The following is a 25,085-nucleotide window of genomic DNA, read 5'->3' as shown; positions in this document are numbered from 1 at the left end:
CTTATTTTGCTCTTAAATCTTGAAAATATGTTAGAGAAGGTTTGCTATTCTTAAATCATGATGATGATGATGATGATAATGATGATAAATAAGCATTTTCTCCCCAGGGTGGATCATATGGCGGCAGCAGCAGTGGACAGGTAAGAACTATGTTAATAGATAAACGAAGTACCTGCCATAGTAATATTACACACACACACACACACACACACACACACACACAATGCTTGTTTTGCTCTTAAATCTTGAAAATATCTTAAAGAAGGTTTGCTATTCTTAAATCATGATGATGATGATGATGATGATGATGATGATAAATAAGCATTTTCTCCCCAGGGTGGATCTTATGGCAGCAGCAGCACCGGACAGGTAAGAACTATGTTAATAGATAAATGAAGTACCTGCCATAGTAATATTACACACACACACACACACACACACACACACACACACAATGCTTGTTTTGCTCTTAAATCTTGAAAATATCTTAAAGAAGGTTTGCTATTCTTAAATCATGATGATGATGATGATGATGATGATAAATAAACATTTTCTCCCCAGGGTGGATCATATGGCAGCAGCAGCACCGGACAGGTAAGAACTATGTTAATAGATAAATGAAATACCTGCCATAGTAATATTACACACACACACACAAAAAAAATGCTTGTTTTGCTCTTAAATCTTGAAAATATCTTAGAGAAGGTTTGCTATTCTTAAATAATAATGAAAATGAAAATAAATAAGTATTTTCTCCCCAGGGTGGATCTTATGGTGGTGGCAGCAGTCAATATGGACAGGTAAAAACTCATTTAATGTATGCATATTAGGTAACATATGCCTTAGCATAAATACATCTATGAAAAATTAAAAAAATAAAAGAAAACATTTGTATGCTAAATTCTGTTCCTGATAATAGAAAGCAGCCATAAAAAGGCGGCTATTGTAATGAATGTTTCCCATGCAGGGTGGACAGAGTGGATCATACGGTGGAAGCAGCCAATATGGGCAGGTAAAAACAAATTCATAAAGTAGCATACATAGATGTGAGATAGGTAGGTAGGTATCTCAAGGTGATGTGAGATAGGTAAGTAGGTATCTCAAGGTGGCATAAGGCCCATCTGGACTTTGCCTTCTGTAGATGGAAGGTTTTCTTTTGCCCATAAAGCTTTCTGATCCATTGGATGAATCTGGTGGAAGGTGGGGTGGGGTGGGGAATGACTTTCTGCCACTTCCTCCGTCTCCGTGCTCCACCCCCCCCCCCCAATCCTTCCATGCTGTCGTGGATGAAGCCACTGACACCCCCCAGCAGAACAGTGTGGCACTGAGGGCTACAGTGTGGGAGGTGCAAAATTAGCCTCCCCGTCCATGATAGGAGTGAAGCCTGGATCCCATCCATACATAAGGAAACAAAAGTGTGGGTTGCCTTGAATGGTGCCATCTACTGGGAGCTAACGTTGCCAGTTTCCTTTCCTCTATGCAGGTCCCCAGCAGCCCCTGAAGATCTTTTCCAGAGACTCCTGGGACCTTCCAGAGGAGGATTTCAGGAGGTGCTGGAGACTGGAGGGGGGGAATCAAAAGCACTAGCAGGGCCAAGAGGATTTTCTGCTTAGAGAGTGGCTTGCTGTAGATTTTTTGATATCTTTTTAATAAATAAATAAATAAATGTTTTCTGGACAGGGCGGCTCATACGGTGGTGGCAGCAACCAGTATGGGCAGAGTGGATCATATGGCGGCGGCAGCGGCAGCCAGTATGGGCAAGGTGGATCGTACGGCAGTGGCAGCCAATATGGAAAGGTAAAAAATCATTTCCCGTTTATAATTCTCATACCATTGACAGTGAATGCGCTTTTATAATTGGAACATTGGCTCCTCCCTAGTACAGGTTTGGTCCATGAGCATTTGGAATTTGAATAGAAGGCTTTTTGTTTAGTCCCAGAAAGAATACTGTGATATAATCTTGCTTTAAATATACTTCTAAGATGTGATCATCTTTTAATTCGTGGAGCTTAGACATGCATTTGAGAAATCTCTGCAAGGGTCTTGAAAATTGGTGTTCTCCTGTTTATCAGAATGTGTTTGCAGCTCAGTCTAATAGCTGTTAGGAACCATTATGATAACTGCGAAATAGTTACAAAATACTATGCTGCAGTTCTCCAAATCTGGTCTGCCGAGTTTGCATATTAAGCAAATCTGCCGGCTATGCAAATCAAGAGGGAAAAATGCAGTAACATCAGACACAAGAAAGAAGGAAGGAAAGAAAGAAGGAAGGAAAGAAAGAAAGAAAGAAAGAAAGAAAGAAAGAAAGAAAGAAAGAAAGAAAGAGAAAGAAAGAAAGAAAGAAAGAAAGAAAGAAAGAAAGATTATATATTATATACATAGTCACTCATTATAATTAAAGAATCCGATTTAAAAAAAATAATAATGGAGGAAAGCAGAATCTTGGGTTAGGGGAGCCAAAATGTAACGTTGCATTGGAGTTCAGTATCTGTGGGAGGGGAATCTTGATTTAGGATGAAGGGGAGAGAACGGGGTTAGTATCCACAGGATTTCTTCAAGCATCGGAAATACAGGACCAGGCTTGGAAATCATAAGATTGTATGAGATACTTTGCCTTAAGTTGACTTATTTTTAGAAGCCTGTTAAAATCTAGGAAGCGGAAAAGTTGGGCAGCTTCTCTTCAGCTAGATTATAAAAGAGAGCAAATACGTTGACAAGGAGGGGATCGTAAATTGCTCCTTGCATTGCTTTGTAGCCATCGGTTTATGAAAGATGGAAACAAAGATGGTTATCGCTGCTTCTCTGTAGGGCAATCATAGCTGTGTCTTCCTTCCTAAGACAATGGAAGGCAGACACAGACTTGGCGTCTCGCTAAACAATTGGCCGGAATCTTCCTTGTGGTTTTGCCTCATATCTCTGGATCTACAAAGGCTGGCAACTTATTGTTTTTTTCAGTGGAAGCTGGAAATGTGGCCCAAATGGCCCATACTGGATGGCATGCTCAGAATGTGGACAAAACTTGGACAAGCAGGCCATAGAGCAACCTTATTCATATCTTTAAAGATACCCCATCGCACACTAGATAGGTCTGCACATGCGTACCAGTGCTGTCAAGTATCCTGTTTTCCCCGGGATTCTCCCTTATTTTAAGCAGTTTCCCGCTGCTCTCCCTTATTTTTTATTTCCCTTAAATTTCCCATTTTTAATGGAAGCAGCTCCTCCCCTGCTGGCCAGGGACTGGGTGGGAAGACCTCGCCTACTTGGAGAGAAAAGCCTCAGCCCTCAAAGCAAGTGGGAGCCGTTTCCCGTGCATACAGGGGGGTGTATTCCTCCCCCTGCATCAGCCCCTATCCGTTGCCGCCGAGCCCCTCAGCCAGCCAATAGGGTTAGCTGGTGGGCAGAGCATGGCTGCCTTTCAGCAGCTGCTGCTTCTTGTCCTGTTTTGATGGGATCAGACAAGAAGACAATGGGGCTCCATTGCGTGGAGCACATGGCTGCCCTCCTCTTTGCTAGCTGCCCTCCTCTTTGCTCTGCTCCGAGCCCAAGCCCGCTTGGAGTTTACATTGCTGCTCCGCCCACTTTTGCTTCTGGCTCCGCCCACCACTGACATGTGACTGTCCCCGGGATAGGTGAGACTGCTGATCCCTTATTTTCAAATCCGAAACTTGACAGCTATGATGTGTACTGCTGTCAGAAAAATCAGCAATCGGAGCACTCAGCTGTTCAGAAGGACTGCAGGTGGCAGTAGATCTGGTCTGTTTCTCATGAGCCATAGGAAAGGAACTCTGGATGCAAAGAAAATTGGTGCTGCACTCATCCAGCACTAGAGACGCATGCGGCTGGGTCAGAATATAGACATTTACCTGTTTCCAAAGAACCGTACCGCAAAGCTGCAGGAGCAGAAACAATCAATTCCTAATTTTTTGCAGAACAACTCTTCCTCAGGAGGCAGTCAGCCTGGTGGAAAGGTAAGGATATGGCTGGATTGAGGTATAGACGTTCTATTATTTCCAAAAGAAGTCTAAACCACCCGAAGATTGCTCGGTTGTTGCTTTTTAAAAGGAACAGAAACAAACACTTCCTACTCTTTTACAGAACTCGACTTCTTCAGGAGGCAGTCAGTCTGTTGGACAGGTAAGAAATTAACATGCAGAAAGGGGGGGGGGGGAGAAACCACACAAAGAGAAATACCAGTAGGTATCTTGCCATATTAGCACAGAAATTGATTTCTTGTGTATTGCTTTTAGGGGTCCTCAGGAGGAAGCCAATCTGGACAGGTAATGTTTACTCAAAATGTCAATATTTCACAAATTTGCTTTAATATTTTATGAATTTGCTACAGTATTTTAGAACAGATGTGCAATTTGTCATTTGCCTGCTTTGTGGGTAAACAGATGATCTCACCTTGTGCCTCTCATCTGCATCTCTCAGCCCTTTATTTTATTTATTACATAAATATACTGCCTTTTTCCATGATGAAATTCAAGGCATCAGACATATTTGGGCCCCCATGTGGTCTATGGAGACACTGACCAGGCTCAGATCAGCTTAACTTTAGCAAGGTTGCTGTATCATGTGTCTCCATCCCAAAGCCAGAAGAGGCAGCTAAGCTAGCCTTTCAGTGGGTGGTATTAAATCAAATTAATTTATTTTATTTATTTACTATCATGACTATGCATTCTCTGACTCCCAGGGTATTTTGGGGGCAGAGGTGAGTGAGAGAAGTAGACAACTGGCAATCAAAAAGATATGGCAATGGTGCTATGGCAGATACGTCAGCAGAGTTTGCAAAACAAGTTGTATAGATTAATTTCTTGTCCCTTTTACATTAGAGTGGTGACAGAATCCACCAGTGGCACTTGCTATAATTAAATACCAGCAACAGTGGCACAGAAAGGTCATGTATAGATAGCCACATTTCAGAAATACACATCACATGGTAGTATTACTTCCAATAATTACTGATAAATTATGGGAATATAGGAAGTTGCTTTTTCCATGAGGCATGGATCTCCCTTCACTGTCATGTCTATGGATCAAGGTGTCATTGTTGGGCGAAGACCACAACAATCAGGAAAAAGCTTATTCCTTTGCTCCAAAAACGTAATTGCCTATATGCAGCTAAAGTGGCTCTCTCAAGGTTGGTGCAGATTTGATGGAGCCATTCTATTAAACACACTTAAAAGATTGGTAGTGAGCTGTGTGGGGTTGTGTGTTCCTTCGCTGGGATCTTTCCCCGCCTCTGGACAAATCCTGCTCTCCCTTGACCAGGATTAAATTACATGTTGGCACTATCAAGCATGGATGAGGCCAATCAGCTTCCATTTAACTTCGTTTCTTAACCAGGATTTGAAGCCAATTAATAATGGGCCGCTGGACCACAGACCATCATCGTTCTCCCCTGATTCCTTTACCAAACCTTTTCCACATTTAATGCCTTTAGAGTAAGTTCATAGCAATACTTAGGGTGTTCTGACCCTCCGCAATCTAGGCTGACTTTTCCCAGTCTGTGTTGTCTGTGTAATGGCCACTTTATTTTATCATAAAGCTTTATTATCATATTCTGCATACTGTATAAATATCAGAAAGCCATTGCTATATATATTACCTGTGTTTTCATTTTATAATTACAGGGTTCAGCATCCCCTTCAGGAAGCCAGCAGGGTAGTCCGGTAAGCATTTACCCACACACACAATTGATACTGTAATTACTGGCTGCAATTGGTGAACTCTTGTGTAGTTATAGGTAGACAAGTTCAGAAGATGAAAGCCTATTGGTTTGTTTTTGCAACTATAGAGCTCATCATACTCTGGAGGCAGGCAGCCTGGTGGACAGGTAAGCATCCTCTCCTTACCATGCTTGGTAATTGCATACATTCAGGTACAAGCCAGCTGAACGGACCTGAATCTGTAAGAAAACGGACCCCGTGCAAACGGGGTTGCTATCTAATGTAGTCAATGCAACAGAAATAAAATACAAATAAAAATATCAAAACTGAAACTTTAGCAATGTTTGGAAAAGGCAACTTGGAAGAACTTAGAGCTGAGGTTTTAGGGTCCAGAATAATAATAATAATAATTAATAATAATTTTATTATTTATACCCCACCCATCTTGCTGGGTTTCCCCAGTCACTCTGGGCGGCTTACAACACATAAAAAACATTAGACATTTAAAAAAATTTCCGATACAGGGTTGCATTTCGTGATTTTTAAAGTGTAAAAAATCATTGATCAATCTTAATTCACACAAAACTCCTCCATAAAAGTAAGATCGCTAAAGAAATATAACAAGTGTTTTGTGTTTTCTTTTCAGCCTGGGTGTTATTGTCCAGGTGGAATGACTGTAAGTACCCATTGCCTGCTGTATTCATTTTTATGTTTTGGAAGCTATATGAGATGGATGCATTATCTGTGTTTGTTTGTTTATGAATGAACTGCTTTCCAAAAGTTCTCTTTTCTGCAGCATGGGTGCAGCTAATTCTTTTGTGGTTCCCACCTAGTCTCTTGTGTGTAGCATGTCAATTATCAAATGCTTGAGGCTAGTCTGTTGTGGCATATATTTTAAACATATCTATATTACCCGTAAAAGATAGGAATAAATGGCATTATTTCTAAGTGCTTGTCCTTCTGACGCCACCCTTATGGTGGACAAGGAATAAACTTCAACCACATGAATTGCATTAAAAACCTGGCTTATTGTTTTTTTTGTTTACAGGGTTCTCAGTCAGGAAGTAGCCAGTATGGTGGCAGCCAAGGCGGCCAATATGGCGGTTGGCAAGGAAACCAATATGGCGGCAAAAATCAATATGGTGGTGGACGATACGGACAAGTAAGGGACAATTTTCAACAGAATTTACATTTAGGAGCTCATGACATATTTTTGTTTTTCAAAAAGCAGTCTTGAAGCCCTTGATTTGATTCAGGGCTATTTTGTGGGGTAACCAATTTCAGTGTGCCAATTTTGTGCAGCTAGTAGTCGTGGAGATTGAAACCTAGAGGCACCCATATTGTGCCTGTATCCCTTTCAGATTTGAATAATACTGGGGAAGAGGGGTTGCATTGAGAAACTTCTACAGAGGCAATGGATTATACCCTCTCCCCCAGTGCAAAAAGAGAAACCATCACAGAAGCTCCAGTCACAGTATTCCAACATCTTATTTAGTTTGGCCTATATATGGAGCCAAAAGGATAGTACCAAAATGGTGGAAACCAAGGTAGCCAGTGTGGTGGCTAACAAGAAAGAAATTTTCTCTACAGCATTAACAAAAGAAAATGGTGTTATATATATATATATATAGTTTCGAATTTCTGTTTTGATTCTAGGGTTACCCCTATGGAAGTAGCCAGTATGGTGGTGGACGACTAGGCAGCCAATATGGTGGATATGTAAGGACTGTTTAACAAATGTTTATTATTTATAAGTCCCAATAAACTCTGTAGGACTAACTTCTCAGTAAGTCAGCATGGAGCCATGCTAAATTGCTTTGTCCTCTCAATATGATATGGCAATGAGCTTTATGCTTTTCAGAGCCGAGTCACACTTTATCAGAAGACATTTTTTCTGAGGGAGTTTTGGAGATTTTTCTTTGTCTCACCCTCAAAGAAAAATAAGGCAGCTTTCTCCCAACACCCTCACTATGTTTTGTTGCCACTGCCCTGTTCCCCTCACAGTGCCACAGAATTCTGCTAGGTCTTGCATGTTGTTTGGAGGATTCAAAATGGCGGGCAGGGTGTCAACACGATTGCTACTCCTTCCAATGGCAGCAAAGAAAACAAAGCTGCCCGTCGCTCCTAATCTTTCCCAGTTACAATGAAACAACGGGCCTAGACAGTGCCTCATGAGAACAAAGTGTGAAACTGGGCAACACAAAAGGATTTTATGGCAGATACATAGATATTCCTCAGCAGACAAGTAGGCATGGCAGTAGTTCTCTCAGGATAGAGAGTTTGAAAACTTGCTTAATTCATTTGGATTTCAAGCCTATGTCGTCCTTATGAAGTAGGCTTTACCCCCCCTTTCAAAATATATGACTAAATACTTTTACACACTGATGCTGAGAAGCAAGGGACAATCCTGTATCTGCTTATCTGGGAGTAAACTCCATTGAACTCAATGGAGCTTTCTTCTGAGTTTACATTTCTAGGATTGTGCTGTAACCTCGGTTGGAATCAGTGGCCAATGTTCACAAGGAGGATCATAACTGAGTAGGTGATTCCTCCATCCCAGCTGGATAGTAGTGCACGTTTTCTAGATTTAATGGGTTTCTCATTTTTATAGGGTTCACCATATGGAAGTAGGCCATATGGTTCCAGCAAGGTAAGCAACCTTTCTGCATTAGCTTTTAATCTTCTTCTTGGCTTGGGGAGCATTTCTAAAAGTATATATATGACTTTGAAAGTATCAGCAAATCTCCTAAATAGTCCGGGACTGTAATCAGTCATGAAGCACTTGACCCAGTACTAACACAGGTTTATTATTATATTTTCACAAGTTAACACTAATAGCCTAATCCAATACATGTCTACACAAAAGTAAGCTGGACTGAATTCAGTGGGATTTACTTTCTAGTAAGTGTGCTTAGAATTGCTGCCTAAAACACACTTTCATGGGAGTTGTTGTCCTTTAATTCAGCCAGACTTCTTCACAAATAAACAAGTATAGGAATGTGCTACAAGTCTGTGATCATGTGTATTCTTAAAGAGTACATTTTGTTAAACAATCTGCATGGCTGCAGTTTTCTATGCCCTTACAGAAGAAAGTGCCTTACTTCTGTGTAGAAATGCTGCCCAACTCCTCCTTGGCAAAAATCTGTGCCACATCTTAGATATCTGGAGGGAACTGTGTTTCAACAAGAAAGGGGTAATTCTGGGCTCCGGTAGGTCCCATCACGAACCAAAGGCTCCTAGGCTACGCACAGGAAGACCTCTGCACCTTGAGGCCATATGAGGACTTACTATATATGTGCCGAGGCTGAGTTGCTGAAATAATTTGCACCCATTTTCCCCCTTCTGCAGGGTTTTCAAAGCCACCAGTCTCCTAACTCAGTAAGTACCGGTACACTGTTTTCAGAACACCCCCCCCCCCGCTTCCTTATTTCTATTAAATGGCAATGGCCATGTTCACAAGTAATACTGTGAACAATATTGGAATATCTGGCATAGACTAGAATGTGCATTGATCTTTTGTGCAACTTTTGGTTGACTGCCACATCTGGGCTTCTTCTTCTTCTTCTTCTTCTTCTTCTTCTTCTTCTTCTTCTTCTTCTTCTTCTTCTTCTTCCTCTTCCTCTTCCTCTTCCTCTTCCTCTTCTTCTTCTTCCAGTGCTTTGAAGTGATGCACTGGAGTCTAAGGGAGCATATATCTGTTTCATTTCATGTATATCCACCCAGTGTGCGTGTACAGTAGAAATGTGGAATGGGTTTTTTAAAGGGGGGGGTGCAGGAGAGGGGAGTGGACCCTCCTTTCTTCCACACTCCAGGTATTTTCTCCACTTCCAGTTCACTTCCTGTATTGGAGCTGCATAGGGAGAAAATTACCTGGAACAATTGACAAGAAGAGGAAAGGCAAGAGAGGAGGAGGATTCAAAGTCCCTCTCCTGCATGTTCCTTAAAATTAGTCTCACACACTGCTTTGTATTTAAATGGAAATTTGCATGTATCTTTAGTCCGAAAAGGCTTCTTATCATAACATGTAAAAATTACAGTCCTGTTAACATTTTATAGTTGGACTTTAGCCAAAGGATCCTAAGTCTTGGATAAAAGGATGGGTTATCAGGAAGGTAAACAGTGAAGTATCCTCAGGACCTCTCCAGAGACTGATGCTATTTAATCTCAGGCACCGTAATGCAGTGGCAGAGTGGATTGTACCACTGCGTTCTGAAGGTGGTACCTGCCATTTTTTGGAAGTTTCCCACAAGTTCACTGCAAACGAAACAAAAGCCTATCACATGAGGGAGAAATGTTTTATCCTGGCCTCTTCCCTGTTTTAATTTTCCACTTTCAAGTATATGTTTGGGCTATTGCTTTTTAACACAGGGAAACACTTAACGATTGTGATTCTTCCATTGGCTGCCTGAAGTGGTACAGTTCATTCTGCCACCTCATGGGCAGACAAGGCCTTATTCATAAACGATGTGCAGTCAGGTGACCGGGTTTGTGGATGCCGCCAAGTTATTTGCGATGGTGGGAATCCAAGCAGATTGCGAAACATTCCAAATGGAGCTCTCCAAACTGGGGAATGGGTAACAAGATAAATACCCACCAAAATTCAGTGGAAGAAAGGTCCAAGGGATTCACATTGTGGCCAATAGGCACTGAAAGGATCTGTGACTCCCCAGCAAAGAGATGCTGGGGTTGCAGCAGGTAGTTCACTTTAGACATCAATTCATTGTGTGCCAGCCATGAAAAATGCATATTTTATTATGCAAATTACTAGCGGAAGGGATTGAAAATAAAAAAATGATGAGTGCCATAATGCCATTATAGAAGTCTCTTGTGTGTGTGCGTTAGGAATACTGTGTGTTAGGATATTGCAGAGCTAGGAAAAGGTGCAGAAAACGACTACTGCCCAAATGACCAAGCAGTTAAAGCACTTTCCTATGAGGAAGGGCTAAGGCTGCATTCTCAGACCTACTGACCTGAGAGTGAGCCTCATGGAACTTAATTGAGAGAAATCATGTATAGAACTGCTATATAGCGTCGTGGGGCTTTTTTGGGATGGGATAAATATGACTGAAGAAGAAGAGAAGAGTTTGGATTTGATATCCCACTTTTCACTACCCGAAGGAGTCTCAAAGCGGCTAACATTCTCCTTTCCCTTCCTCCCCCACAACAAACACTCTGTGAGGTGAGTGGGGCTGAGAGACTTCAGAGAAGTGTGACTAGCCCAAGGTCACCCAGCAGCTGCACGTGGAGGAGTGGGGACGCGAACCCGGTTCCCCAGATTACAAGTCTACTGCTCTTAACCACTACACCACACTGGCTCTGGGGTTGGACAGAGGGCTGAAAGGGGTTTCTACAACTGTGCAGAAAGGGATTTTTTTCACCGCCTCACAATACTAGAAACTGATTCTAGAGTAATTATATATGTGTGTTCTTTTGCAGGACGCTTCTGGGAAACAACCCATCTTCAGCCTGATGCTTTTCAGTGTTCTGGCACCACTACTATCTCTTATTCAGTGGGTGATATAAACTTCTGAAGCCATACCAACGAGGAAGATTGACTTCTTCAACAGAATACTACTTTCTATACAAAACGACTGAGTCGAATTTATGGACTGATAAAACATTTATTCCTCCCCATCCCCACCCCTGGGTTAACAATGCAATAGGTCATGACACTGACTCTTCTTATCTCTTTATTTTCATAGCAGAGCTTCATATGCGTCGTATGAAGTAGGGATATTAATTGCAAGAAATGTCATCTTTTATTTGCTTCATTTGCTCTAAACAGGATTCTATTCATTCTAAGGAATTTGGGAGTTATAGGTGACAATCCATTTAGTAATAATAGTAATAATTTTATTATTTATACCCCACCTGTTTGGCTGGATTTCCTCCTGCCACCCTGGACAGCTTACAGCACATAAAAAATTGTAAAAAATTAGCATTAAAAATTTCCCGATACAGAGTTGCCTACAATAGGCTAGGCCTATTGTTATCAAGAGGATTAAATGTATTTTAAAATGTTGGCTTGTGGTCCTCAAATCAAATTTTATTAAACGGTCACAGACCAAATCATCCTCTTCAGCTGATCAACGTAGCACACACAAGACAAACACACACAAAAACAGCATTTCGAAATTAAGATCTTAAATGAAATTAAACATTTGCCTTTGCCTGCACATTGTCAATGGATAGCTCATATTTCCTGCGTCTGATAGCAGAAACGCAGAATTTGGCAACATTAATCGTAGTCTCGGAGAGCTTGTGGTCCTAGAAGAGTGATAACTCCCACATGCCGAGACCCCTAAATGGGTGTATAGAATGGTAATAATCCAAACCTTCAACAATACACCTTAATTTTCAGAAAGTGACCCACAGTAAGATAGCAAGGGTGATTATCCTCAGCAAATTTATAGTAATCAGCCTAGAGATTACGAAAGAGAAACTATTCTTGCAGTGAATATCTCAACATTCCCTCTCCTTCATAAGCACAATTACGTTACACCTTTATGATGATTATAAGAGAATAAAGATAAGCTATATTCAATTTCAAATAGATGCGTGGATTTAAATAACCAGGAACCACTCACAAGTTTGAGCATTCCTATATTCATACAAATAGCTATGACATCAAGGCTTTTACTGATGGGGTGAGCTTGTGTTGGATACACAAATTAAAATTCCACAATATTTCTGTAAATCACCTCTTGCCTAACTTGCCTTCCGAAGGCCAAGCAAAATGGCCACAATAATACAGAGCAAAGGTTGATTGATTCTGTCCTGCTCAAAGCTAGCAACTGCATCCTGTCCCAGCTTTTCGGTGGTGCCCAGGGGCGTAGCAAGGGAGGGGCGGAGGGGGCGGGGGCCCCCGGGCAGTGCCCCTGCTGGGGGTGACACATTGCAGGGTGGCCCCGCCTCCTGGGCTTTTTTTTTTACTTAATTTTTTTAATAAAAAAAAATCTTTTAAGGCTATTTTTGGCACTGCCGAGGTGGAGCCGCAGGGGCGGACAGCAAGGAGGGGTGTCACCCCACCCCGCTGGCCGCCCCGGCAGCGCCGAAAATAGCCCCCCCTTCCAGCGGCGGAGCTCGGCATGGAGGCAAGGGGTGGGCCAGCGAGGTGGGGTGCCACCCCCACCTCGCTGGCCCGCCCCTTGCCTCTTTGCCGAGCTCTGCTGCTGGCTGGCTTGCGGAGCTGGGGCATGGAGAGGGGCAGGCCAGCGAGGAGGGACACCCTTCCTCGCTGGCCCGTCCCTCTCCCTGCCCCGACTTGCGCTCCGCCAAGGGAGCCCGGGCAGCGGATTCGGGAGTCTTTGCAGCCCGCAAAGACTCCCAAATCCGCCACCCAGCACCCCCGGGGGCGGGGCGTCGCGTGCGTCATGACGTCATGATGCACGCACCGCGATGCCCCGCCCCCAGGGGTGCCTCTTAGCTTCCCGCCCCCAGCAGCCAAGGGGCTAAGAATGCCCCTGGTGGTGCCCTCTCTTTACAGTCCTTACTTGTGTGGCATCATCATCCTTACAAGAAGGTGGGAGTCTGCTCAGGTTCCCTTATCTCCAGCCACCTCCAGTAGATCAACTCTAGCTCCTCCCTAAGTTACCAGTTGCCAGCTACCCTACAACATAGTTATAATTTTTGTTTGTTTTTTAAATCAGCCCCATCCAGTCTGTAACTCAAAAGACTTGCCTTTCAAACACCTCTCAAGCAGGGATGAGGACATGCATTTTGAGAAGGCTTGTTCTAAAATTACAAATGTTTGGGTTATGTTTTTTTATTTAAAAAAAACACCCACCCCCTACTTGTGGACCCCCCCCCCAAATGAACAGACCCCCAGAAAGAAATGTGATAGCATCACATACAGTATGTACCAGGTACACTAGTGATGATCTAAATTAAAAATGTTTAATTACATTGCCTCAGACCCACTAAAACAATGGGGTGTTTTTTTTTCTTCAACAGCATGCTTTGTGTTTGCATATAACTTTTTTTAAAGGTTTCATAAATTTAAGACCACTTAAATTCCTGTCATCTTTAGTATAACATGTCCTTAAACTTAGAAACGGCATAGGCATTTTAAAATGGGCCTTTTGTTTGAATAGGATGAGGACGACACAACATTATCCATAATTCAGTTAAGACAGACTATTTGCAATTAAATGAGTGTGTTTATTAATCACATCTGGAGTCAGAATACAGCAGTGCTTGAAGTGGGATCAAACCCTAACTCTACTGGGTTTTTTTAATCCCACTTCAAGTACCTCAGATTATAAAAGTACAAAGAGTGTCTCAAAGTGTAGGTTCGTAGGACCCTGCTTATTTTTATGGTTGTTAAGTTGTTTTAAATTGTTTTTCATATTGTGTTTTAATGCCCTTGAGACCTTAGAGTGAAGGGCGGGACAGAATTAAATAAACAAACAATAGTTTGGGTGTTGTTCGCAGCTCAAAATCAGAATTCGGGACATTCTAAACTACTACATGGCTATTGAAGTCCTTATTGTAACATCCCTACAGCAGGAACCTCCGTGACACTTTAGAAGCTAGAAAATACAACAGAGAGGATTCAGGTTGAGGCCAAACTCCATTAAAATTCTGTGGACCTTTGGTAGTCGAAGAATTAACTGTCAGGAGAGGGTTTTTCAGTTTTTCACTCTTAAGCCAGTCATACTCTAAAGTAGACCCTTTGGAATTGATGGACTCAAGTCACTTACTCCCATTGTGATTTCAATGGATCTACCCTGAGTATAAGTAACCATGGCTGCCCCCCCCCCCGTGTTCACATGTGCCTAATCCTTTAAAGCTTGCATCATTGTTTTGCATCGCTTGTGGCAAAAACTCAATTTTTTTCTCAAATAAGGCTTTTAGGATTCTGTTCAAAACCAACTGATAGATACAACTTTGAAAGGTCTTTAGGATGTAATATACTGTTCATTTGAATAGGTATTAAATTGTTCTAATAAATTTATTATTGGTTTCATACAAACTGCCGTGCCTAAGCAATTTGTTGTTCTATTTTTCAGTAATTGTATCTGAGAGACTGAAGAAGCCAATTTATGTGGGTTTCATAAAGTTTATGCTTGAGAACATAAGTTAGATATCCTGGCTATATGCTGAAACGGGAATGCCTAAAAGTTTATTTAAGGGAATGTAGTGCTTTAGGGAAACTAAGGGAATCTGGTGCTTTCAGATAGCTGGAAATAGACACCAAAGCAACATAGATGGAGCAAATACTGCCCTCGTGTTATATGCTTCTGAAATATAATTATTTATGTATTTCAGGACGTTGACATGCATTATTCAATCTCCTCCACCCACCCTCTATATATATTTTTTCTAATGTCACTTACACATCCCATATGATGAGCTAGTATGTGTGTCTCTTGCAAGATGGGATAAGAGTAGGAAGGAATGATGACCAGGAATCAAAGATATCTCTTTGCCAAAATGAACTATTCTATGACAGACTGACGTTGTTTTGTATACACCACCAAATAAATAAATAAATGTTTCAGTAGAATGGCTCGAATGCAGCTGGGGGAAAAGCTTTGAATAATTGCGCAGATAAGCCCGTCTTTAACCTTTTCTAAGATAAGAATGCAATTTTAAGTGCTCATCAACAAATCCAATGTTTAAAATTCCATTTACAGATGGTTTGCCGCAATATAGCTTCCACTGCTGAAATCATTTATTAGCGCCTTTTATCCGTGGGTCCAGAATTGGCCTCCACAGTCACTTACAGACTCACTGTTAAGACCGTGTTCATGGAAGACAATCTCACTCGGTTACGAGTGATTGCCAAAGAAGAAGAACCTGCATTCATAGCATCTCAGGACAAAGCCAGCTACACAGACTGCTTCACAGATAAACAGTTTTAAAGAGGGCATTGTGCATTCTTGGCGACATCGGAAGGGGACCACACTGCAGCAAATACTACACTAACAGTCTACGTGAGAAGAGGACCTTAGTGCCATGTATAAATTCATATTTATATCCAATACCAAAGACGTACTAGTACATAACATTCTGTAAAGTCACACAGCATATATTACCATTCTGTGCATCTAGTCAGAAAAGAGACATAATGGAAGTGGCATGGACACACAATTCTCTATTTGTGGCTGTAGCTTAATCATTCGTCTTCACTTTTCACTTGCTACACCTGCCACTCCCAAATATTCTTCAGAGAATATGAGTTAAGGAAGAACTCAGTGTTCTTGTTTCAGGAACAGAAACTTAATAGCATTCTAAGAGAACACGATAGTCCTTTAAAAGAAGATAAACATACCCATAGGCCTTTATGAATCTGGAATTCCGAGCAATGAACAGGAAAAGCCAGTTTGGCACCATTATAATGCCCAGGCTAGACTGACCTGCTTACATACTTTGACTTGCTTTACCAGAAAGAACATCAACTATGTTAGGAACTTGCACAACGGCTACTGAAAATGTCATTCGTAGTTACCAACCCCCGTGACACAGGGTAGTTTCCAAAGACACAAGGGCATCATAATGGACACTCTCAGAGTTTTTATTAACATGTTTTCAGCTGTTTGCAGTTCAGCTTGACAGTTCGCCCTTTGCTTTTGAATTTTCAGGCAAGGTATCAAAAGCAAATTTATTGAGCGCTTGGTGGGCTGCCATTGATGGTGAGTGGGGTGCATTTTGCTTGAATGGTCACAGATGTGCAGGTCTACCTTAGGCAAATGTTATTTGGAAGGGGGCCAAGGAAGACCCTGGCTACCTGCCGTGTCTCACAAATATTGTGAGCACAAAGTTTAAACAATGTCCTTTATTGTGTGTTATAAGAAAAATACTGCTCCTTTCCCTTATGGGGTATCTAAGAGCCCATACAGAGTCCTTAAGTAGGTTCTCTGTTAGTAGAAGTAAATAACAGAGGCTAACCAGAGAATATTGAGAAGCAAAGCAGCTAGTAAGCATTATCTTTATTAAACTGTTGCAACAGGGTCCCCCGGTCACCCCACGCAGGGCGGGAGGAGAGGAACCTAGAACAATGGTGTGCAAGCTCTTATATAGACATTTGAAAATTGCCTCCCCTGTAGCTCAAGACCACCCCGCAAAACATCATACATACATCACTGAAGGGGAGGTCTACAGCAGAAAACCTGTCTGCCAGGATACCTGATAATGGTCAGCAGGGGCGTCGCTGGGGAGGGGCGGTGGGGGCGGTACGCCCCCAGTGACAGGGTGAGCAGCGGCGGGTGGGGGTGACAAGCGGCGGCCCCTCCCGCCACTCCCACGCGCCGCCGCTCCCTCCGTCACCCCGGGAGCAGCAGCACACGGATGGGGTGCTTCTGCCGCTTTTTTCGGCGGGGGGGGCGACCAGCGAGGGGGGTTGTCACGCTTGTCACCCCCTCCTCGCTGGTCACCACCCCCCGCCGAAAAAACCGCGGGGGGCGGGGAAAGCCTGGAAAGGAAGCAGAGCAGGCGCATTTAAGCGCTGCTCTGCTTCTTTTTCCGCTTTCCGCCGCTTTTTTCGGCGGGGGGGCCGACCAGCGAGGTGGGGGGCACGCTTGTCACCCCCTCCTCGCTGGTCACCACCCCCCCGCCGAAAATAAGCCTCGGAAAGGGGAAAATCACCCCTTTCTGTATACACGTGCGTCGTGACGTCATGATGACGTCATGGCGCGCGCGTCGTGCCCCTCCCCCAGGGGGTGCCTCTGCGCTGCCGCCGCCCCCAGCAGCGCAGAGGCTAGCGACGCCACTGATGGTCAGATTACTTTTACCTAGGCATCCTGGCCATTCTTTTGTGAAAACAAAATAAAAAATAAAAAAATAAAAAATAAATCCTTCCAGTAGCACCTCAGAGACCAACTAAGCTTGTTCTTGGTATGAGCTTTTGTGTGCATGCACACTTCTTCAGATACACTGAAACAGAAATCACCAGACCCTTATATATAGTGAGAGAGTGAGGAGGGGTATTACTCAGAAGGGTGGTGGGAATGGGTGATTGGCTGATGGGTGTGGAAAACCTGTTGACGACTGTTAACGACTGCAATTAGTCTTAAAGTAAAAAGCAAGGGGTGAGATAGCTAAAGATAGCTTTGTCATGTATAATGAGATAAGAATCCAATGTCTTTGTTCAGACCAGGTCTCTCCATGGTTTTAAGTTTGGTTGTTGTTGTTCAGTCATTCAGTCGTGACCGATTCTTCGTGACCCCATAGACCAGAGCACGCCAGGCACCCCTATCCTCCACTGCCTCCCGCAGTTTGGCCAAACTCATGCTAGTCGCTTCGAGAACACTGTCCAACCAGCTCATCCTCTGTCATCCCCTTCTCCTTGTGCCCTCCATCTTTCCCAACATCAGGTTTTTTTTCTAGGGAGTCTTCTCTTCTCATGAGGAGGCCAAAGTACTGGAGCCTCAACTTCAGGATCTGTCCTTCCAGTGAGCACTCGGGGCTGATTTCTTTAAGGATGGATAAGTTTGATCTTTTTGCAGTCCATGGGACTCTCAAGAGTCTCCTCCAGCACCATAATTCAAAAGCATCAATTCTTCGGCAATCAGTCTTCTTTATGGTCCAGCTCTCACTTCCGTACATTACTACTGGGAAAACCATAGCTTTAACTATACGGACCTTTGTCGGCAAGGTGATGTCTCTGCTTTTTAAGACGCTGTCTAGGTTTGTCATTGCTTTTCTCCCAAGAAGCAGGCGTCTTTTAATTTCGTGACTGCTGTCACCATCTGCAGTGATCATGGAGCCCAAGAAAGTAAAATCTCTCACTGCCTCCATTTCTTCCCCTTCTATTTGCCAGGAGGTGATGGGACCAGTGACTATGATCTTAGTTTTTTTGATGTTGAGCTTCAGACCATATTTTGCGCTCTCCTCTTTCACCCTCATTAAAAGGTTAATTCCTCCTCACTTTCTGCCATCAAGGTTGTGTCATCAGCATATCTGAGGTTGTTGATATTTCTTCCGGCAATCTTAATTCCGGTTTGGGATTCATCCAGTCCAGCCTTTCGCATGATGAATTCTGCATATAAGTTAAATAAGCAGGGAGACAATATACAGCCTTGTCGTACTCCTTTCCCAATTTTGAACCAATCAGTTGTTCCATATCCAGTTCTAACTGTAGCTTCTTGTCCCACATAGAGATTTCTCAGGAGACGGATGAGGTGATCAGGCACTCCCATTTCTTTAAGAACTTGCCATAGTTTGTTGTGGTCGACACAGTTTGGTACTCTAATGAGTTGCAATTCAGCTGTTGCAATTTGTGATGGTACTTATTTCCTGAATTCAGGTCACAGACTCACCCTATTCATACACAGATACGCCCTTGTCGGGGTTTGGGTGCTGGAGCTCCTCGTGCACGGCCTTGGATTGGTTATGCACGAGGTACCAGTTGCGGGGAAAGTGGCCAGCGTTCCGCGTGCTTTTGAGCACGGTCGCCGGCCAAGCCTCACAGTCTGAAGGATGATGAGTAAGCCAATTGACGACTCCGATGAAGTGTGAGTTTCTAATTGCCTTCTTTAATGAACAGTTGCCTCGTGAAATAAAATATATACCCTGACTCTGAATAGACGGACCAGTTTAAAGAAATAAAAATTTTACTTTACTCCCCCCTTTAACCCCAAAGGAAGACAGACACCGGTTGTATCTTTAGTGGCTTCGGCAGAACCCGCATAGGCTCGTCCCCTAAGCTAAGTTCTCCTAAGCTTAAAGACCCTGCGCGCCCAATCTTCCGCGAGGCTAACTAAATAAACTAAAACCGAAATATCTTCCGCAATTCTAGCCCTAAGCTAAACCTAAAGAAAACCTAACTAAGGCTAAACCGAATGATCTTCCGCGATCTAACTCTAACTAAAGAAAAACCCATCCAACCCGTCCAGCCCGCTCCTAGCCCCTTAAACTAAACTTGACTTCAACTAAAACCCAACTAAAAGAACATAAGAAGAACGTGCGGTCTCGTGCTACTCCTCCTGCCTAAGCGGGGTGCCTCTGCCTTTTATTAGGGAACAAACGTGACATCATCAATAGTACTTTAACCAATAAAATCACTGTTGCTGCCCTCCAAAAGGGCGGGAAGCAAGTTTAACGCTCATTAACAACTTTGAACATGACCGGATCTACAAAATAAAGGCGGATTAATCTTGTAAGTGAATCACACTATTCATTCATGCTTTCACTTTCACTTTTGCGCGCAATTATACCAAAAGTAAACCTTGAAAAACCCATAAAATAACCAATTAATTATGAATCCATGGCGGATCCGTGAAACGTATTCCGACATATCATCTTTCTTTTTTTGTTTTAAATTAAATTAATTTTGATTTAGTTATATAAAAAAAAAATTAGAGATATCATAAGCATTTATCTTGACACAAACATTACCATTTGCTTCAATATAAACCTCGACATGAAAAGGCAAAGCGTCAACAGTGCTGACAGTGTCCACATCAAGACTGTGATATAAACACCAGCAAAACTATCAACATCCACCCCTTTCATAGGAGGAAATACTTGTACAATAATGTAGCAATAAAGTCATGAAAATAACAAACCACTAGCCGAACATAAAAAATGATCGATCCGATACACTATAAACCTTCTAGGCATATATAAATACTTCAATATGTAGTGTAACACAACAAATCACCTCATAAACATGTATACTTTCGCGTGCAGCGTAAAACAACAAATTACTCCCCAAACACAAGAGAGGACCTGATACAGGTCCAAAATTAAGAATAACGGATAACGACTGCCCAAACATAAGAGAGGTCCCGATCCGGGACCCAAAATTAAAGTATAACTAGAGCTGGGGCTACATGGCCTACCCAGACCCCTCCCCCATTTTTTTTAATTTTTTATTTGGAAAACTGAGGAAAATGGATAAGGTAACGGAAAAGGGTTATGGCTCTGAGGCTACAGAATCGAGGGAACTTTAGATTCTGGACTTACCACAGCGACCACAGGTAACGGGGAACTAGGGTCCGATTCCAGAGAGGGGATTTAAGCCACCTATGTACAAGTGGTTTTCGCCACAAGAGGGGATTTAAGCTACCTATATAAAGGTGTCCCAGCCAGGATGAGGATTTAAACCATCTACGCAAGGGTTTCCAGCGAAACGAGATGGGAATTAAACCAACTACATAAAGGTCTCCCATCAACAGCAGGAAACAGAGTGAAGGGAAAAGCTGGGAACCTGGTTTACTGCCAAAAGGTAGCATATAGAGGGGTATTCTTCAAAGAAAATAGGGGTACCAAAAGGGTAGGACGCCACCAGACTTGACACATATATCTTGAACAAATCCGAGAATGACCAATTCTTTGACCAAAGGAAATATTTCAAATAAGGCATATAAGTGTTACCACATTTTGAACTACAACTTTTGCAAGCACAACGTGGAGATTTAGGATTATTGAAATAAAACATATATGTATAAATATGTCTATGACTAGAACTGCACAAAGACGATATTTTTAACCTTACATAAACATTTCCATATCATCAAAGTTGTGACGCTCTAAATGGAAACCATTTCAGAAAAGCTTTGCATATATAAACATCCATATCATTAATTATCAAGCTATAAGGAAAACACATGTAACATGCGAGGCGGATATTTCAAGAAGCATACAAAGGTAAATATGCAATTTTTACAAGTACAATATAAAGTACAAGACAGGTTTAGAACTGCAAAATGGTGTTGGAGAGGAGGATGAAGACGATGAATGAGTTGCCGGTCGTCTTCTTCTCCGACTACACATGACCATGTAGAAGAAATAGTCCTGGAACTCAGGAAAAGTTCATGGAGCTCAGGAAAGTACTGAAACATCGAGTTCTGAAGAAACAACGATACCTGTAGAAGAAAGGAGGTTAAGCAAGCAAATCAAGGTGATCTGCTAGTGAGTGCAGGTATGGGAATAACTGGAACAAATCTAGGCAGCCAGGAACCAGAGGCCGCCCAGAGGCAAACAAAAGGCATAGGTTAAGGATAGTTGAAGAGTTGCTGCATTTGACACTGGAAACTAGTGCAGCCAAACAACGAGGTGGATATTCTCAACTTGGTTCCTTAGCTCTCCAAGGGCGCACACATCTGGCAGGCACCCAAACAGCCTTTTCTTCAAGGGCAACGGCAGCATACCCACGACCCCAAGTGATGAGTGGAACTGGTCCTCGCCATTCAATGTCAGGCAAGAGGCGATAAGAGACCAAAGGTCGAGGAAGCTGTTCTTCTTTCTTGAAGTGGAGATCCACTGGGGAATGAGGCTTGTTATGTGGAAAGAGAAGAAAATTTAAGGTGAACAGCACCTTTGCAACTGCCAAAGGGATCTCCGAGGCTGGAAGGTGACGTCCTGCGGTCTGTTTGTGGAGCAGAGTTTTGAAAGTGAGGTGTGTCCTTTCAATGAGAGCTTGGCCTGTCGAATTAAACGGAATCCCGTGGGATAGGGAAATATTCCATTGCACACAAAAGTCATTAAAGGCCTGAGAAGCATAGGCCGGGCCATTATCTGTTTTAATGGCTTGAGGTTTTCCCATAACTGAAAAGGTTCTCATGCAGTGCTGTATGACGTGCCTCGTAGTTTCTCCCTTCAGTGCTGTAGCCCAAATGAAACCTGAAAAGGTGTCCACTGTGACATGCAACTTAGACATTGGAGCAAGGGCTGGGACATGTGTCACATCCATCTGCCACAGCTGATTCGCCTCCGTGCCTCGAGGATTTACAGCGTCAAATGGCAAGCAGATAGGAGACTTGGAGCACGAAGGGCAGCATGAAATAATGTCCCTTGCTTGTGACATTGGAATGTTGAAGGTCTTGTGTAGAACCTTTGCTGATTGGTGGAAAGTTTCATGGCTTGTCACAGGATTGTCGAACAAGGAGAAAGCTAGAGTCCTGAGGGCAGCGTCTGCTACTGCATTTCCTTCCACCAGGAATCCTGGAAGGTTAGAATGAGAGCGCAAGTGTGCAGCAAAAAAGGGAAATGAACGTCTCTGTAGTAGTTCTTGAAGCTGTGCGAACAGATTAAAGAGATTTTCGATACATACTGAGAATCTACAACGAGGTTGAATGCTTCTGTAGTGAAAGTTTTAAAAGCGAGAATCACTGCTGCCAGTTCCGATCTTTGTGCTGAAAGTTGTTTCTCTGTAAACACAGTTTTCCATTGTCCATCCTCCTTCCATGCAAGGACACCATAGGAAGAGGAGCCATCTGTGAACAGAGTTTTTGCAGTGGGAATAGGCTGAAGCACCAACATGGATGAAAGGTGATAGTTTACTTGTTGCAACAAAGTGAATCTTTTGTCCTTAGGAGGATTATACAAGAATGAACCGACAAAATCTGCAATAGCAATTTGGAAACTATCTGAAAACTGAATCAAAGTTAGTACTTGTTCTTGAGAGAAAGGAAGGTAGATGGAAAGCAGATCATTTCCACTCAGGCGAATTGCACGGCCTCTGCACTTAACAAGGAGATCAGCAACAGCGTCCATACTGGGGTACACATTCCTTTGAGGCGTGTGCGAAAGATGAATCCACCCCACGATTGCCACCTTTGAGGAAGTATCCGGAACGTATAAGGCTGCTGTCGGCAATCTTGGTGTAGTGAAGATAGCACATGAAAGAGCGCAGTTGGCTGTTGGCACACGATCTACAGCTATTTGGTGCAGTTTTGTGTTTACCCCTTGTAAAGCAAGACGCATCTCAGAAGTGCATGGAATAACATCTGAAGGAGATGTATGTCCCTTAAGAGCAGAAAACAATGGCGAGAGTTCAGATGTTGGAACTGCTAGAGACTTTCGAGCCCAGTTTATCTGTCCCAAGAGATGCTGCAATTGTGTTAAAGTAAAGGATTCTGGAATGACTATGCTCGGCATCTCCGGCAGGGCTGTATCTTGAAGCAGTCTGTGACCCAAGTAATGAAATGGAGCAGTGCGCTGTACCTTTTCTGGGGCAATACAAAGCCCAAAAGAGTTCAGGATGCGCGTAAGATGCTCAATATGATGCTCTGAGACCTTTTCTCCATGGATCAAGATGTCATCCATGTAATGACAAACTTCTAAGGCTGGATATTGTGCTCTGAAAGGCTGTAATGCTTTATCTACAAAGTTCTGGCAGAGAGTCGGCGAATTCACCATTCCTTGAGGGAGTACCTTCCAAGAGTATCTGGAAGCTGGTCTGGTGTTATTGAACACAGGTAGAGTGAAAGCGAACTTTTCTTGATCTGCAGGTGCCAGTGGAATGGTAAAGAAACAATCTTTAAGATCGATGATTGCAAGCTGATGGTTTCTAGGAATGAGGTTAGGGTTAGGAAGTCCACATTGAAGGGGACCCATTGGAACAATTCTTTCGTTGATTTTTCTCAGGTCTTGAAGCAAACGCCATTTTCCACTTTTCTTCTTGATGACGAAAATTGGAGTGTTCCAAGGGCTATTAGAGGGTTGCACACGATCCTGGTGTAGCAGCTCTTTGATTAGGGCCTCTGCTGCAGCGAGCTTTTCTGACGTCAGCGCCCATTGGTCGACCCATACAGGGGGTCCTTCCTTCCATGTGAGTGGAAGAGCATGTACTGGCGCTGATGCAAAGGCCCACATCAAAAATGCGTATGGACAACAGTTCTTGCTTTAGACAATAAGTCTCTACCCCAAAGGGTGATAGGCACATCCATAACAAGTGGACGGAGCTGCACCATGGAGCCTGAGTCTGACTGGAAGGTAATCGGATGCACGCTCTGGTGGGCGGGTTCGAAACCTCCGACTCCGAAGACTTCCTGGGTGACAGTCGTTGCCCACTGGTCAGGCCAATCTTTTCTGGCGATCACTGTAACATCTGCGCCTGTATCAAGAAGACCCTTGATCTTTCGTCCACCCATTTCTAAGACGAGATGAGGGCGTTCTTCTGTAATCTTGATTAGCGCCATTGCTGTCTGAGGAGGCAAAGAGTCTACAGGAGCTGTAGGCGTAGAAGTAAGCAAATAAAGTCTGGCAATTTCTAAACCTTTTGTTAGGACACAAGGAACAGTTGAAAATCCTGGAATCAGCAACTGCGATGAATCTGTGATTCGAACTAGGCCTGCAGTCAGTGTGACTGTGGCAGGGAGGCGATCCATCCTAGGCAGGATAAGGCAAATTGAGGTGTCTGGGAATGGACCACGAATGGATGTTGGCAATTGCTGAGCAAACCATGGATTTGAAAAATAACAGTCCTCTGTTAAGAAGAGTGGTATACCTGGGACAGAAGATTCTTCTTGTTCTTCGTTGGCAGTGTTTGAAGATATCTTTTTGGCTTCGGGTTTTTTGCACTGCTGAAGTTGGCAACTCTGAAGCTGCTTGGCGTTGAGTTGGCAAACTTGAGGTTCCTCTGTTGGTAAAAGTTGCTGATGCTGTTGAACCTGCTGGCATTCAGTCAGTTGTGCATCAAACTGGCAGGATGGAACTTCTTCTTTGACACGAGGCAGTAGAAGTTGT

The 25,085-nt window shown here is 43.1% G+C and overlaps 1 protein-coding gene across 1 annotated transcript in view; it reads left to right on the top strand.

Moving 5' to 3' along the window:
* The window catches only part of LOC117047867 (loricrin-like), a 48,513-nt gene extending 37,174 nt beyond the window's left edge, over positions 1 to 11,339 (top strand). The window contains exons 26-38 of the mRNA XM_033151095.1: positions 971 to 1,012; positions 1,681 to 1,797; positions 3,930 to 3,968; positions 4,096 to 4,134; positions 4,248 to 4,277; positions 5,634 to 5,672; positions 5,798 to 5,836; positions 6,316 to 6,345; positions 6,718 to 6,831; positions 7,326 to 7,388; positions 8,281 to 8,319; positions 9,018 to 9,047; positions 11,106 to 11,339. Coding sequence (XP_033006986.1) covers positions 971 to 1,012; positions 1,681 to 1,797; positions 3,930 to 3,968; positions 4,096 to 4,134; positions 4,248 to 4,277; positions 5,634 to 5,672; positions 5,798 to 5,836; positions 6,316 to 6,345; positions 6,718 to 6,831; positions 7,326 to 7,388; positions 8,281 to 8,319; positions 9,018 to 9,047; positions 11,106 to 11,192 — 708 coding nt within the window. The 3' untranslated portion in view covers positions 11,193 to 11,339. The remainder of the gene's footprint in view (positions 1 to 970; positions 1,013 to 1,680; positions 1,798 to 3,929; positions 3,969 to 4,095; positions 4,135 to 4,247; positions 4,278 to 5,633; positions 5,673 to 5,797; positions 5,837 to 6,315; positions 6,346 to 6,717; positions 6,832 to 7,325; positions 7,389 to 8,280; positions 8,320 to 9,017; positions 9,048 to 11,105) is intronic.
* Positions 11,340 to 25,085: the final 13,746 nt, after the last annotated feature.

This window comes from Lacerta agilis, chromosome 6 (assembly GCF_009819535.1).
Source record: "Lacerta agilis isolate rLacAgi1 chromosome 6, rLacAgi1.pri, whole genome shotgun sequence".
Classification (NCBI taxonomy): domain Eukaryota; kingdom Metazoa; phylum Chordata; class Lepidosauria; order Squamata; family Lacertidae; genus Lacerta; species Lacerta agilis.
This window is presented reverse-complemented; position numbering and strand designations above follow the sequence as displayed.